This window comes from Salvelinus namaycush, chromosome 25 (assembly GCF_016432855.1).
Source record: "Salvelinus namaycush isolate Seneca chromosome 25, SaNama_1.0, whole genome shotgun sequence".
In the NCBI taxonomy this organism is placed as follows: Eukaryota; Metazoa; Chordata; class Actinopteri; order Salmoniformes; family Salmonidae; genus Salvelinus; species Salvelinus namaycush.
This window is the reverse complement of record NC_052331.1, coordinates 41,187,326-41,203,323: the sequence shown is the minus strand read 5'-3', so window position 1 is coordinate 41,203,323 and position 15,998 is coordinate 41,187,326. Positions and strand designations below refer to the sequence as shown.

The 15,998-nt window shown below is 43.7% G+C and overlaps 1 protein-coding gene across 1 annotated transcript in view; it reads left to right on the top strand.

Moving 5' to 3' along the window:
• Positions 1–13,243, top strand: part of cfap57 (cilia and flagella associated protein 57) — a 32,741-nt gene extending 19,498 nt beyond the window's left edge. The window contains exons 17-23 of the mRNA XM_038963365.1: positions 2–160; positions 2,568–2,711; positions 5,870–5,986; positions 11,344–11,478; positions 11,867–12,010; positions 12,416–12,545; positions 13,065–13,243. Of these exons, the coding sequence (XP_038819293.1) occupies positions 2–160; positions 2,568–2,711; positions 5,870–5,986; positions 11,344–11,478; positions 11,867–12,010; positions 12,416–12,545; positions 13,065–13,243 (1,008 nt within the window). The remainder of the gene's footprint in view (position 1; positions 161–2,567; positions 2,712–5,869; positions 5,987–11,343; positions 11,479–11,866; positions 12,011–12,415; positions 12,546–13,064) is intronic.
• The last annotated feature ends 2,755 nt before the right edge of the window (positions 13,244–15,998 follow it).

The window sequence follows — 15,998 nt, the reverse complement described above, 5'->3', positions numbered from 1 at the left end:
GTTCAGCAGCCTGCAGAAGGATATAGACGACCGCAACGTGGAGATTGAGAAGCTGAGGGTGGAGCAGCAGAAGCTACGAGGGGTCATCAAGTCCCTGGAGAAGGACATCCTGGGCCTGAAGAAAGAGATCCAGGAGAGGGACGAGACCATCCAGGATAAGGTGGGTGGTGGGTGGCTGCAGGGGGATGGGGTGGGTACAGGTACTGGAGGAACCTAGGCTAGGGGAGGGTTGGAGACGCACATTGTGGGCCTGAAGAAGGAGATCCAGGAGAGAGACGAGACCATCCAAGTCAAAGTGGGGATGGACAGGGTCCTGTTCATTAGGCATCAAACAAGAGAAAAGGGACTGAGACGGAGAAAAATAAATGTTGTTTTTTGTTTTGTGTTTTTTAACAGAAACATGAGCTACTGTAGGACACGTTCTGTATAAGGGGGCTATTGGCCTCATATGTATTGGATCCACCTTCTAGCACTAGTTATTGGTAGGGAGACGAGACACTGATTATATGAGCTTCTTCTTCTGGAACATCTTTCCTAGATACAACTGAATATGTAGTACAGCATTCTTTCATAACCCAGTAAGGTCCCTAAAGGTACCTCAAGTGCAGAGGAGGGGGGTGCAATCGCACATAGAACCTTATGGCTCTGAAATGTCATTCTGGGTTCGGCCATACGGTCCTATCTGGGTTCGGCCATACGGTCCTATCTGGGTTCGGCCATAAGGTCCTATCTGGGTTCAGTCATACGGTCCTATCTGGGTTCGGCCATAAGGTCCTATCTAGGTTCGGCCATAAGGTCCTATCTGGGTTCGGCCATAAGGTCCTATCTGGGTTCGGCCATAAGATCCTATCTGGGTTCGGCCATAAGATCCTATCTGGGTTCGGCCATACGGTCCTATCTGGGTTCGGCCATAAGGTCCTATCTGGGTTCGGCCATAAGATCCTATCTGGGTTCGGCCATACGGTCCTATCTGGGTTCGGCCATAAGGTCCTATCTGTGTTCGGCCATACGGTCCTATCTGGGTTCAGCCATACGGTCCTATCTGGGTTCAGCCATACGGTCCTATCTGGGTTCGGCCATACTGTCCTATCTGGGTTCGGCCATACGGTCCTATCTGGGTTCGGCCAGAAGGTCCTATCTGGGTTCAGCCATAAGGTCCTATCTGGGTTCAGCCATAATGTCCTATCTGGGTTCAGCCATAAGGTCCTATCTGGGTTCAGCCATAAGGTCCTATCTGGGTTCGGCCATACGGTCCTATCTGGGTTCGGCCATAAGGTCCTATCTGGGTTCGGCCATACGGTCCTATCTGGGTTCAGCCATAAGGTCATATCTGGGTTCAGCCATACGGTCATATCTGGGTTCGGCCATACGGTCCTATCTGGGTTCGGCCATAAGGTCCTATCAGGGTTCAGCCATACGGTCATATCTAGCACAGAATGATACAATTATTTCACTTTCAATAGAAAAATACAGACATTTAATGATTACATAAAGATAAATACCCTTCTTTCTAAACACATCATCCAAAGTATGAGTTCATGTTCATCACACATTTGTTAAAGCAATAGTTCCTTAAAATGACAAATACACTACACTGAGTGGACAAAACATTAAGGACACCTGCTCTTTCCATGACATAGACTGACCAGGTGAATCCAGGTGAAAGCTATGATCCCTCATTGATGTCACTTGTTAAATCCACTTCAATCAGTGTAGATGAAGGGGAGGAGACAGGTTAAAGAAGGATTTCTAAGCCTTGAGACATGTATTGTGTATGTGTGTCATTCAGAGGGTGAATGGGCAAGACAACTCAATATTAGGAAAGTGCTCCTAATGTTTGATAAACTCAGTGCATATCTTATGGAGAACTATGTTATGCTGTGGATAAAGCACTGAAAGTTAAAAAAAAGTTTGTAATTTTAGTGAAATACTCCTTCCATGGAGGTTTTCCTATTGATAAAGAACAAGACAAAAACAGCATTGCTTCTCCAAAGGGCCTAAAACATGATCTAAGGCACCTGTATTTATTTGTTTTGACCTTAAAAAGAGCTTACGTTATGTTATGGCCAGTCTTCTGAAAAAGTTGTGATAAAAAATCTAAGTCATTTATAAAGAGGACCAGAACCTATGATATCAATAATCAAGGACCTGGAACTATATGGTTTTATCTGCAGACTGTATAGTTCTGAGATAATCGGTATTGGGAACTGTTTTGTGATGTCTTCCTCTTTTTGACTCAATAAGTATATTTTCTTACATAGTTATTTTGATTGACAACCCAGTGTTGTGTGATTAGATTGCAGATAGGACCTTATAACACCGAGTTAAAAGGTGTTTGCACAGACCTTTCTGATTTTAGATGTTTTTTTAATCGTAAACGTCCTTTTTTTTTTATCTGACATGTCTCACATGTAAAGGACAGCCTGAAACTCTATGTGAATAACTCATTTTTGACCAAAATGTCAGAACTACCACAGGCCACAAACTATCACAGTAGCTATTAGTACAACAGAGACATGTTTTGGGTTATAAAAGAGGTAACAAAACTCCTCTCCTCCTTTTTGCAGGAGAAGAGAATCTACGACCTGAAGAGGAAGAACCAGGAGCTGGAGAAGTTCAAGTTTGTCCTGGACTACAAGATCAAGGAACTGAAGAAACAGATCGAGCCCAGAGAGAACGACATCAAGGAGATGAAGGAGCAGATTCAAGAGGTGAGAGACAGAGAGATCTGTTTTTAGATGGTCTCAGTGGTCCTCTGTATCTCAGTTGGTAGAGCATGGCGCGTGCAATGTTCAATTCCTGGAACCACCAGTAGGTAAAACGCATGACTAAGTCGTTTTGGATAAAAGCATTGTCTAAATGGTGTATAATATTATATGATCATACAGGTGAGCAGCAGAAAAATCAGAAATACAGACATTCTTACTGCTGATCAAAATGCTACTATCGACTGTCATAATGTTTTTACCCACCTGAATCATCAGCATTGACCGCTACATGTTCTCACTCATCGCACTTGCACATCTAACATGGGGAAAAAAGACCACAAAAAATCCACAATTTCATATAACTGATCAAAATGCCATGAAATACAGTACATTTAACATGTTACATTTACACACGAAAGCACTCAGAATAGCCTGCATTGACCCCTCTCTCTAGCCCTGTATTGACCCCTCTCTAGCCCTGCATTGACCCCTCTTTCTAGCCCTGTATTGACCCCTCTCTAGCCCTGTATTGACCCCTCTAGCCCTGCATTGACCCCTCTCTAGCCCTGTATTGACCCCTCTCTAGCACAGCATTGACCCCTCTTTCTAGCCCTGTATTGACCCCTCTCTAGCCCTGTGTTGACCCCTCTCTCTAGCCCTGTATTGACCCCTCTCTAGCCCTGCATTGACCCCTCTCTCTAGCCCTGTGTTGACCCCTCTCTCTAGCCCTGTATTGACCCCTCTCTAGCCCTGCATTGACCCCTCTCTCTAGCCCTCCATTGATCCCTCTCTCTAGCCCTGCGTTGACCCCTCTCTCTAGCCCTGCGTTGACCCCTCTCTCTAGCTCTGCGTTGACCCCTCTCTCTAGCCCTGCGTTGACCCCTCTCTCTAGCCCTGCGTTGACCCCTCTCTCTAGCCCTGCATTGACCCCTCTCTCTAGCCCTCCGTTGACCCCTCTCTCTAGCCCTGTGTTGACCCCTCTCTCTAGCCCTCCGTTGACCCCTCTCTCTAGCCCTGCGTTGACCCCTCTCTCTAGCCCTGCGTTGACCCCTCTCTCTAGCCCTCCATTGATCCCTCTCTCTAGCCCTCCATTGACCCCTCTCTCTAGCCCTCCATTGACCCCTCTCTCTAGCCCTCCGTTGACCCCTCTCTCTAGCCCTGCGTTGACCCCTCTCTCTAGCCCTCCGTTGACCCCTCTCTCTAGCCCTCCGTTGACCCCTCTCTCTAGCCCTGTGTTGACCCCTTTCTCTAGCCCTGCGTTGACCCCTCTCTCTAGCTTTGTATTGACCCCTCTCTCTAGCCCTCCACTCAACACATGAGGATGCATGTAAGATGTAAGTGGACATGAATATGATGCTGCTGCAAACTGCAATAGCCTATATTGTGAGCTCATTGAGGTTGAGTACCCGGTGCTCTCTTCATAGCAGCATACCAGTAGGCTTTAAGTATAGTGTTACCTTTTCCGTTGGTAGATGGAGGCAGAGCCAGAGTAGATGGAGGGAGAGCCAGAGTAGATGGAGGGAGAGAGAGCCAGAGTAGATGGAGGGAGAGCCAGAGTAGATGGAGGGAGAGCCAGAGTAGATGGAGGGAGAGCCAGAGTAGATGGAGGGAGAGGCAGAGTAGATGGAGGGAGAGCCAGAGTAGATGGGGGGAGAGCCAGAGTAGATGGAGGGAGAGCCAGAGTAGATGGAGGGAGAACCAGAGTAGATGGAGGGAGAGCCAGAGTAGATGGAGGGAGAGCCAGAGTAGATGGAGGGAGAACCAGAGTAGATGGAGGGAGGGAGAGCCAGAGTAGATGGAGGGAGAACCAGAGTAGATGGAGGGAGAGCCAGAGTAGATGGAGGGAGAGCCAGAGTAGATGGAGGGAGAGCCAGAGTAGATGGAGGGAGGGAGAGCCAGAGTAGATGGAGGGAGGGAGAGCCAGAGTAGATGGAGGGAGAGCCAGAGTAGATGGAGGGAGGGAGAGCCAGAGTAGATGGGGGGAGGGAGAGCCAGAGTAGATGGAGGGAGGGAGAGCCAGAGTAGATGGAGGGAGGGAGAGCCAGAGTAGATGGAGGGAGAGCCAGAGTAGATGGAGGGAGAGGCAGAGTAGATGGAGGGAGAGCCAGAGTAGATGGGGGGAGAGCCAGAGTAGATGGAGGGAGAGCCAGAGTAGATGGAGGGAGAACCAGAGTAGATGGAGGGAGAGCCAGAGTAGATGGAGGGAGAGCCAGAGTAGATGGAGGGAGAACCAGAGTAGATGGAGGGAGGGAGAGCCAGAGTAGATGGAGGGAGAACCAGAGTAGATGGAGGGAGAGCCAGAGTAGATGGAGGGAGAGCCAGAGTAGATGGAGGGAGGGAGAGCCAGAGTAGATGGAGGGAGAGCCAGAGTAGATGGAGGGAGGGAGAGCCAGAGTAGATGGGGGGAGGGAGAGCCAGAGTAGATGGAGGGAGGGAGAGCCAGAGTAGATGGAGGGAGGGAGAGCCAGAGTAGATGGAGGGAGAGCCAGAGTAGATGGAGGGAGAGCCAGAGTAGATGGAGGGAGAGCCAGAGTAGATGGAGGGAGAGCCAGAGTAGATGGAGGGAGAGCCAGAGTAGATGGAGGGAGAACCAGAGTAGATGAAGAGCCAGAGTAGATGGAGGGAGAGGCAGAGCATTGACCACTTCAGTTCTTCACTCAGTGTCACACATAAAACATTAGGAACACTTTCCTAATATGGAGTTGCATCCCCCCTCCCCTTTTGTCCTCAGAACAGTCTCAATTCGTTGGGGCATGGACTCTACAAGGTGTCAAGTGTTCCACAGGGATGCTGGCCCATGTTGACTCCAATGCTTCCCACAGTTATTAAGTTGGCTGGATGTCCTTTGGGGGGTGGACCATTCTTGAGACACATGGGAAACTGTTGAACTAACCCTACACTCATTAAAAACACACTACCCTAAGGCTGTCTCAATTCTAAAAAATATATTATTTAACCTGTCTCCTCCCCTTCAGCTACACTGATTGTAAGTAGATTTAACAAGTTACATCAATAAGGGATCAAAGCTTTCACCTGGATTCACCTGGTCATTCTATGTCACGGAAAGAGGTGTTCCTAAATAACGTTTTGTATACTCAGTTTTATGTATTGTAGCACTCATTGAGATTGACTGACTGGCCAATGGATGCTCTCTTTGTTAGATGGAGGGCGAGCTGGACCAGGTCCACAAGAGGAACACTCAGCTGGAGCTGAACATCACTGAGCTGAGACTCAAACTGAAAGCCACCGATAAGGAGATGCACAAGGAGACGCAGAGGGTGAGAGAGGCTGGAGGACGCTTGTCTGTTTTACATGAGAATTGATGAGAATCAGAGAGGTTTTGGGGGGGATTATGGGGGGAGCGAGAGAAGGCTCATACCAAATATTTCACTTCACCTCATGAAAACACTGTACATAGTAGAGAATCTTAAAGACATGGACAATAACCACCTATTCTGAAAGGGACCCCTAGCCCCTATGTCATATGCACTTGTACACTATGCATGTCTTTAACTGCTATGTACTGTATACAGTCGTGACCAAAAGTTTTGAGAATGACACAAATATTAATTTCCACAAAGTTTGCTGCTTCAGTGTCTTTAGATATTTTTGTCAGATGTTACTATGGAATACTGAAGTGTCAAAGGCTTTTATTGACAATTACATAAAGTTGATGCAAAGAGTCAATATTTTTTTCACGACCTCTGCAATCCGCCCTGGTATGCTGTCAATTAACTTCTGGGCCACATCCTGACTGATGGCAGCCCATTCTTGCATGATCAATGCTTGGTTTGTCAGAATTTGTGGGGTTTTGTTTGTCAACCTGCCTCTTGAGGATTGACCACAAGTTTTCAATGGGATTAAGGTCTGGGGGGTTTCCTGGCCATGGACCCAAAATATCGATGTTTTGTTCCCCGAGCCACTTAGTTATCACTTTTGCATTATGGCAAGATGCTCCATCATGCTGGAAAAGGCATTTTTCGTCACCAAACCGTTCCTGGATGGTTGGGAGAAGTTGCTCTCGGAGGATGTGTTGGTACCATTCTTTATTCATGGCTGTGTTCTTAGCCAAAATTGTGAGTGAGCCCACTCGGTTGGCTGAAAGCAACCCCACACATGAATGGTCTCAGGATACTTTACTGTTGGCATGACACAGGACTGATGGTAGCGCTCACCTTGTCTTCTCCGGACAAGCTTATTTCCAGATGCCCCAAACAATTGGAAAGGGGATTCATCAGAGAAAATGACTTTACCCCAGTCCTCAGCAGTCCAATCCCTGTACCTTTTGCAGAATATCAGTCTGTCCCTGATGTTCTTCCTGGAGAGAAGTGGCTTCTTTGCTGCCCTTCTTGACACCAGGCCATCCTCCAAAAGTCTTCGCCTCACTGTGCGTACAGATGCACTCACACCTGCCTGCTGCCATTCCTGAGCAAGCTCTGTACTGGTGGTGCCCCGATCTCGCAGCTGAATCAACTTTAGGAGACGGTCCTGGCGCTTGCTGGACTTTCTTGGGCGCCTTGAAGCCTTCTTCACAACAATTGAACCGCTCTCCTTGAAGTTCTTGATGATCCGATAAATGGTTGATTTAGGTGCAATCTTACTGGCAGCAATATCCTTGCCTGTGAAGCCCTTTTTGTGCAAAGCAATGATGACGGCATGTGTTTCCTTGCAGGTAACCATGGTTGACAGAGGAAGAACAATGATTCCAAGCACCACCCTTCTTTTGAAGCTTCCAGTCTGTTATTCGAACTCAATCAGCATGACAGAGTGATCTCCAGCCTTGTCCTCGTCAACACTCACACCTGTGTTAACGAGAGAATCATTGACATGATGTCAGCTGGTCCTTTTGTGGCAGGGCTGAAATGCAGTGGAAATGTTTTTGGGGGATTCAGTCAATTTGCATGGCAAAGAGGGACTTTGCAATTCATCTGATCACTCTTCATAACATTCCGGAGAATATTCAATTTGCCATCATACAAACTGAGGCAGCAGACTTTGTGAAAATTAATATTTGTGTCATTCTCAAAAGTTTTGGCCACGACTGTACTATCATGAGGTTGAATGGAAGATACAGTTAGAGCAGGGGGTCTCCGACAGGTAGATCGCCAGCTACCAGCCCAACGACGAGCAGATCGCCAATCTCAAAGTACATCATTTTTTTTATTTGTTCCGTATTTGTTTAACCTTTTATTTAGCTAGGCAAGTCAGTTAAAGAACAATTTCTTATTTACAATGACGGCCTCCCCCGGCCAAACCCTAACCCGGACGGCGCTGGGCCAATTGTGCACCGCCCTATGTTACTCCCGATCACGGCCGGTTGTGATACAGCCCGGGATCGAATCAGGGTCTGTAGTTACACCTCTAGCACTGAGATGCAGTACCTTCGACTGCTGCGCCACTCGGGAACCAATCAGACTGTCATAAACATAAAACTCCCAGCTACTATCCAATCAAAGCCACATTGAGATTATCCCACCCTTGGTTAGACACGTAACACAATATCTGCCTATTCATTTCCAGCAATATTGCCCGTCTGTCTCTGTTTGATGCGTGCGTCAGGCCTTATGTAGCCAGTTAGCGATGCTAATGATAACCAGTGTCTTGTTTGTTGACAGAAAGGCTACAAAATCCTTCTCAGCTAAATGTAAACTGCAAAGTAGGCATACCTGACAGAAAGATATCATCATTATTTGTATCATTTGGGTGGCAATTGATTTTCTAACTCTGCCATGACATGTGCTGCAGCAGTAGGCCTAACAGCAGAAACATCGCTAGACCGACACGTTCCTCTCTTGCTAGATGCACAATTAAAGGGGAATTACACTCAAAAATCTCATTTTTATTTTTTTCAGACCCAACAAATTGTCTTCTGATGTGATTTAAGCATTGACATGGACTCAGAAAAAAAAAAAATTTCTTTCAATTAACATTTTTAATATTGAGAGTAAAAAAATCCCAAACCAGGAAAAATAAAACAGAAAAACAGAATTCAGAAAAATACAAAAGAGAATTTTATGGGGCCTGTCATGCCAAATTCTGTTTATTAACCATTATATTACCAGGTATATTGACAGAAAATGCATACAGTTGAAGTCGGAAGTTTACATACACTTAGGTTGGAGTCATTAAAACTTGTTTTTCAACCACTCCACAAATTTCTTGTTAACAAACTATAGTTTTGGCAAGTCAGTTAGGACATCTACTTTGTGCATGACACAAGTAATTTTTCCAACAATTGTTACAGACATATTATTTCACTTATAATTCACTGTATCACAATTCCAGTGGGTCAGAAGTTTACATACACTAAGTTGACTGTGCCTTTAAACAGCTTGCAAAATTCCAGAAAACGATGTCATGACTTTAGAATCTTCTGATAGGCTAATTGACACCATTTGAGTCAATTTGAGGTGTACCTGTGGATGTATTTCAAGGCCTACCTTCAAACTCAGTGTCTCTTTGCTTGACATCATGGAAAAATCAAAAGAAATCAGCCAAGACCTCAGAAAACAAATTGTAGACCTCCACAAGTCTGGTTCATCCTTGGGAGCAATTTCCAAATGCCTGAAGGTACCACGTTCATTTGTACAAACAATAGTACTCAAGTATTAACACCATGGGACCACGCAGTCATCATACCACTCAGGAAGGAGACGCGTTCTGTATCCTAGAGATGAACGTACTTTGGTGCGAAAAGTGCAAATCAATCCCAGAACAACAGCAAAGGACCTTGTGAAGATGCTGGAGGAAACAGGTACAAAAGTATGTGTATCCACAGTAAAAAGAGTCCTATATTGACATAACCTGAAAGGCCACTCAGCAAGGAAGAAGCCACTGCTCCAAACTGCCATAAATAGTCAGACTACGGTTTGCAACTGCACATGGGGACAAAGATCGTACTTTTTGGAGAAATGTCCTCTGGTCTGATGAAACAAAAATAGAACTGTTTGGCCATAATGACCATCGTTATGTTTGGAGGAAAAAAGGGGGAGGCTTGCAAGCCGATGAACACCATCCCAACCGTGAAGCATGGGGGGCAGCATCATGTTGTGGGGGTGCTTTGCTGCAGGAAGGACTGGTGCACTTCACAAAATAGATGGCATCATGAGGGTGGAAAACTATGTGGCTATATTGAAGCAACATCTTAAGACATCAGTCAGGAAGTTAAAACTTGGTTGCAAAATGGGTCTTCCAAATGAACAATGACCCCAAGCTTACTTCCAAAGTTGTGGCAAAATGGCTTAAGGACAACAAAGTCAAGGTATTGGAGTGGCCATCACAAAGCCCTGACCTCAATCCTATAGAAAATTTGTGGGCAGAACTGAAAAAGCATGTGCGAGCAAGGAGGCCTACAAACCTGACTCAGTTACACCAGCTCTGTCAAGAGGAATGGGCCAAGATTCACCCAACTTATTGTGGGAAGCTTGTGGAAAGCTACCTGAAATGTTTCACTTAAGACAGGGAATTTTACTAGGATTAAATGTCAGGAATTGTGAGTTTAAATGTATTTGGCTAAGGTGTATGTAAACTTCCGACTTCAACTGTATATTGTACACCAAGGTCCCGGGGAAGAGTTGCAGGGTAGGAAATAATGTGCCTATTTGAAAGCATTAAAAAAAATTGTAGCTCGCAAACTTTCATTTTTTATAAAGTAGCTCTCGTGTTAGATAAGGTTGGAGACCGCTGAGTTAGAGTATATAGGCCTAGTTCAAAGACATAGCCCAATGTTTACATATTTTGCATTACTCATCTCATATGTATATACTGTATTCTATACTATTCTACTGTATCTTAGTCTATGCCGCTCTGACATTGCTCATCCACATATTTATATATTCTTAATTCCTTCCTTTACTTTAGATTTGTGTGTGTTGTTGTGGAATTGTTAGATATTACTGCACTGTCGGAGCTAGAAACACAAGCATTTCGCTACACCCGCAATAAAATCTTGTGAACAGGTATATGTGACCAATAACATTTGGTGAACACGTGTATGTGACCAATAACATCTGGTGAACACGTGTATGTGACCAATAACATCTGGTGAACACGTGTATGTGACCAATAACATCTGGTGAACACGTGTATGTGACCAATAACATCTGGTGAACACGTGTATGTGACCAATAACATCTGGTGAACACATGTATGTGACCAATAACATCTGGTGAACATGTGTATGTGACCAATAACATCTGGTGAACAGGTGTATGTGACCAATAACATCTGGTGAACAGGTGTATGTGACCAATAACATCTGGTGAACAGGTGTATGTGACCAATAACATCTGGTGAACAGGTGTATGTGACCAATAACATCTGGTGAACACGTGTATGTGACCAATAAAATCTGGTGAACACGTGTATGTGACCAATAAAATCTGGTGAACACGTGCATGTGACCAATAACATCTGGTGAACAGGTGTATGTGACCAATAACATCTGGTGAACAGGTGTATGTGACCAATAACATCTGGTGAACACGTGTATGTGACCAATAACATCTGGTGAACACGTGTATGTGACCAATAACATTTGATTTTAATTTGATGATGTACATAAACAAAGTATATGAATATATCTGTCGGGTAATTCCAGAAACCATCATTGTGTACTCTTGCTCTCTTCACCCAGGTGAGGGACGTGGAGGCCCTGGTACGCAGGTTCAAGACAGACCTCCATAACTGTGTAGGCTTCATCCAGGAGCCTAAGAGGTTAAAGGATAATATCAGAGAGCTCTATGACCACTACGTCCAGCAGAGTGATGTGGTGAGATGGCTATACGTGCCAGTGGACGCACGCACACACATACACACACACACACTAAAAAGTATTCTGTGTGGAAGGTTATGGCAGGATGAGACAGGACGATGATGCACACACACACACACACAGACACATATACACACACGCACTCAAGTGCTGCTCTGCATGCTGGCTCACAGACACACACTTAACACAGATTAGTTGGATGCATTTCTAAAATGTTTTTGATAAAGTACCACTTTAAGGGAATGAATTACCAGTTAGCATCCGGCATAAATATTCAGGAAACACAACACACATGCTAGTAAAATGAATGTGTGTGTGTGTGTGTAATGTCTGTGTGTAATGTGTGTGTGTGTAATGTCTGTGTGTAATGTGTGTGTGTGTTGAGGTGGACATAGTGGGTGTGGACGCAGACATCCAGAGGGAGTACAGTCGTCAGAGGGAACACCTGGAGAGGAATGTGGCGTCTCTGAAGAGGAAGCTGGCCAAAGACACAGAGGTCCACCGGACAGACAACGTCAAGATCATGAAGGTGGGAGGGAGAGACGCTCGCTAACACCAACCGAAGCCCCGTGGGCAAAATGGGTTAGGAAAAGCCATCGGTCTGAGAAGACAATGCTTCAACGTGAAAACCAGGGTTGTGTTCAGTAAGGCACACTGTAGCAAAACATTTTGTAACCGAAAACGAAAATCTGTTCTTATTAGATAAATTCAGGCAGTACCTACCCAGTTCAAAAGGTTTTCCCCCGACTGAACATGACTTTTCAACCAGAAAATTATGACGTCTACTACCCAATTTTGAGAGCTGGGAATTGACCTTCCATGATATATAGTGTGGTTTATTCACATTCCATATTCCACTAATTCAATTCCACTGATATTTCAAAATCCTAATTTCAGTTTAGCACTGATGTTCAGTTTCATGTCTCTTTTCCAGGAGAACGTGTCTCTGATAAAGGAGATCAATGATCTGAGGCGGGAACTGCGTCTGGTGAGGACTCAGGTCCACGACTATAAGAGCCAAATGGGCATCAGCAAAAAGAAACTGAGCTCCTCAGACCTCACTGGTGACTGGACCCTCACACACAACAATATCTGATATTCACTATAACCCAGATAACAGTTTGACCTGAGAGTTGATCTGTTTCTACTTGTTTTATCGGTTCATCCTGCGTTCACACTTCTGACCTTTATTTGACCTTTTTGTTCCGTCTTCAATAATGGAATCCTTTGTTGCAAACGCTTAGCTAGTAAATTTGTCCCCAGTTTATCTTCAATAGTTTTGAATACGTTCTTGTTTCTATGTAGTGATGGAACAACTTCCCATGCATTCTAAAATGAAAAAAATTAATTCATAAATTAACATTCATGCAAGAAAAATATGACCCTCTTGACCACTCTGCGTCACCGTAGTGTAAACCTAACCTCTGACCTCTGTGTCCCCATAGCGCTGACCTCTGTATCCCCAAGGCGCTGACCTCTGTATCCCCATAGCGCTGACCTTTGTATCAACATTGCACTTACCTCTGTATCCCCATAGCGCTGACCTCTGTATCCCCATAGCGCTGACCTCTGTATCCCCATAGCGCTGACCTCTGTGGAGGGGAGGGGTTTGGTGGCGAGGCTGAATTTCGAGGAGGAAGCGGAGCGTATCATCCAGCTGCAGCGCGTGGAGATCCAGAGGCTGAAGATGCAGATGCAGGGCCAGGTCCACTCCCTAAGACCCCCCTCTAGCAGCACCAAGCTGCCCGTACTCACCACTTGATCCTGGGGGAGGAGAGGAGGAGGAGGAGGAGGTTGGAGAGGGGTTGTGATGGTTAACACGAGTTAAGAGTTATTGGTTAAAAGCTAAAAGTTATTGTTTTTCTTTAAAATCATTTAGCAGAGTTTGATTGATCTTGCCTGGCACAATGGAGTGAGTAGAACAGACCATAAACGTGCATATCCAGCATTCCAGGTTGGCTCAATCAAACGCTGAGCGAAAATAAATACTATTTGAACCCAGGTCTGATTAGGATCCTGAAGGAACTCCGTTTTAATGGAATGAACCTTGGTGGACATGAACAGTAGACTTGGCATATACCCAATGAACTACATACATGTAGAGATACATGTACTGATTATACACGGAGGTAGCTGAGGGCATCTAGCCTGGTCCCAGATCTGTTTGTGCTGATTTGCATGACAACGATCATAGAAGTTGGCTATACAGCACAAACTGATCTGGGACCAGACTAGAAGCCACCTGCAGAAACACAGGGCCAGGGGATTGATCAGGTGGTCTGCCCACAATATCTATCACATAGTCACACTGAGTGAAGCATTGAAAACATAATTTCAACAGTCAAATATGAGCAGAGAGTATTTATATTATATAGTCGGGCAATAAGAAGCTATTTGTGTTATGTGTGTTGTAAATAAAGATTTTACAATTTTCCTGAAATATGTGTTTGGATGTATTACATGTCGTGTGGGGCGGCAGGGTAGCCTAGTGGTTAGAGCGTTGGACTTGTAACCGAAAGGTTGCAAGATCGAATCCCTGAGCTGACAAAGTAAACATCTGTTGTTCTGCCCCTGAACAAGGCAGTTAACCCACTGTTCCTAGGCCGTCATTGAAAATAAGAATGTGTTCTTAACTGACTTGCCTGGTTAAATAAAGGTTAAAACAAAATGTGTCATGGAGTTGACTGTAGAGTCGAATAAAACTCTCAAATACGTAACAGTATTCCGCTGATAATGTAATGATTACAACACCTAGTTATTTTGGGTACTTTCTTTCCCGAAGAATAAAACTGTTGAAAGTTCAAGAAATGTAAATTGCAACTTTGCTTCTAACCACTAAAATATACACAAATAAATCAGGATGTTAAAGGAAAGGGTATTTGTCAGTAGTATAAATAAATACACTTCAATGTAAATTCATGAGACAGGCATAAAATGTACTACACAAATGAATGTCTTATTATTAGTAGTAGTAGTAGTAGTTGTATGTGTATACAGTCTGAAGTGAGTATAGAGAACATGATTACCAGTAATGACATATATGATTGTATTCATACATTTTACAAAGTTAGAACCATAGAGGTCCTATTAACTTATTAGAGTGGTTATTAACCCTCAAAGTTTCAGAATGAGTTGAAAATGGCAGCCATCTTGGTCAGGGAGAAATGCAAACCAGTCTAATGGCAGTAGAGACATAGGTGATGAATTTCCTGCTTTTACTTATGCAGGAAAATAAAAGTATGGCATGTGATTATATCAGAAAGTGTGTAATGGAATTATAATCAACCTAAAATATTATCATATATAAATATAATAGAGTTTATATGGTTTTTATACAAATGTTCTATATAAATAGCCTCTATATGTAAAAAGACCATAAATGTAATATATATAGTACCAGTCAAAAGTTTGGACACACCTACTCATTCAAGTTTTTTTTTTTTTTTGTGACTATTTTCTACATTGTAAAATAATATGAAATAACACATATGGAGTCATGTAGTAACCAAATTAAAACTTCTTAGGGCCAGGCCCCTTTTTTCTCAATTTGAACGACGTGCCCAAAGTTAACTGCCTGTTGCTTAGGCCCTGAAGCCAGGATATGCATATAATTGGTACCATTGGAAAGAAAACACTGAAGTTTGTAGAAATGTTGAAATAATGTAGGAGAATATAACACAATAGATATGGTACGAGAAAATCCAAAGAAAAACCAACCGGAATCTTTTTTTTTTGAGAGACCATCCTCTTACAATGGGAAGTATACTGAGAATTAGCTCCCTGGATGCAATTCCTATGGCTTCCACAGGGTGTCAGCAGTCTATGTTCAAGGTTTCAGGCTTGTAACTTCAAAAACAAATAAGAAATATCACTTTTAGTACAGGGACACAGTCTTGGAAATTCGTGTTTGCGCACGCTATGAAGACAGGACGCACCTGCTAAAATTGGTTTTCTATTGAACATACTTCTTTCCGTAAGAAATATTATAGTTTGTTTACATTTTAGGGTGTCTGAGGAGTGAATAGAAATGTATTTTGACTTGTTGAAACAAAGTTTAGGGGTAGATTTTCTGATTCCTTTCTCTGCATGTTGAACGAGTGGATTACTCAAATCGATGGCTGCAACTAAACAGACTTTTTGGGATATAAAGAAGGATTTTATCTAACAAAACGACACTACATTTTATAGTTGGGACCCTTTGGATGACAAATCAGAGAAAGATTTTCAAAAAGTAAGTGAATATTTAATCGCTATTTGTGAATTTATGAAACCTGTGCCAAACAATCGCATGGCATGCTTTCGCTGTAATAGCTACTGTAAATCGGATAGTGCAGTTAGATTAACAAGAATTTAAGCTTTCAATCGATATAAGACACTTATATTTACCTAAATGTTTAATATCCATAATTTTAATGATTATTTATTTGAATTGCGCGCCCTCCAGTTTCACCGGAAATTGTCCCACTAGCGGGACGCCTAGGCTTAAGAAGTTTTTAAACAAATCAAAATATATTTTA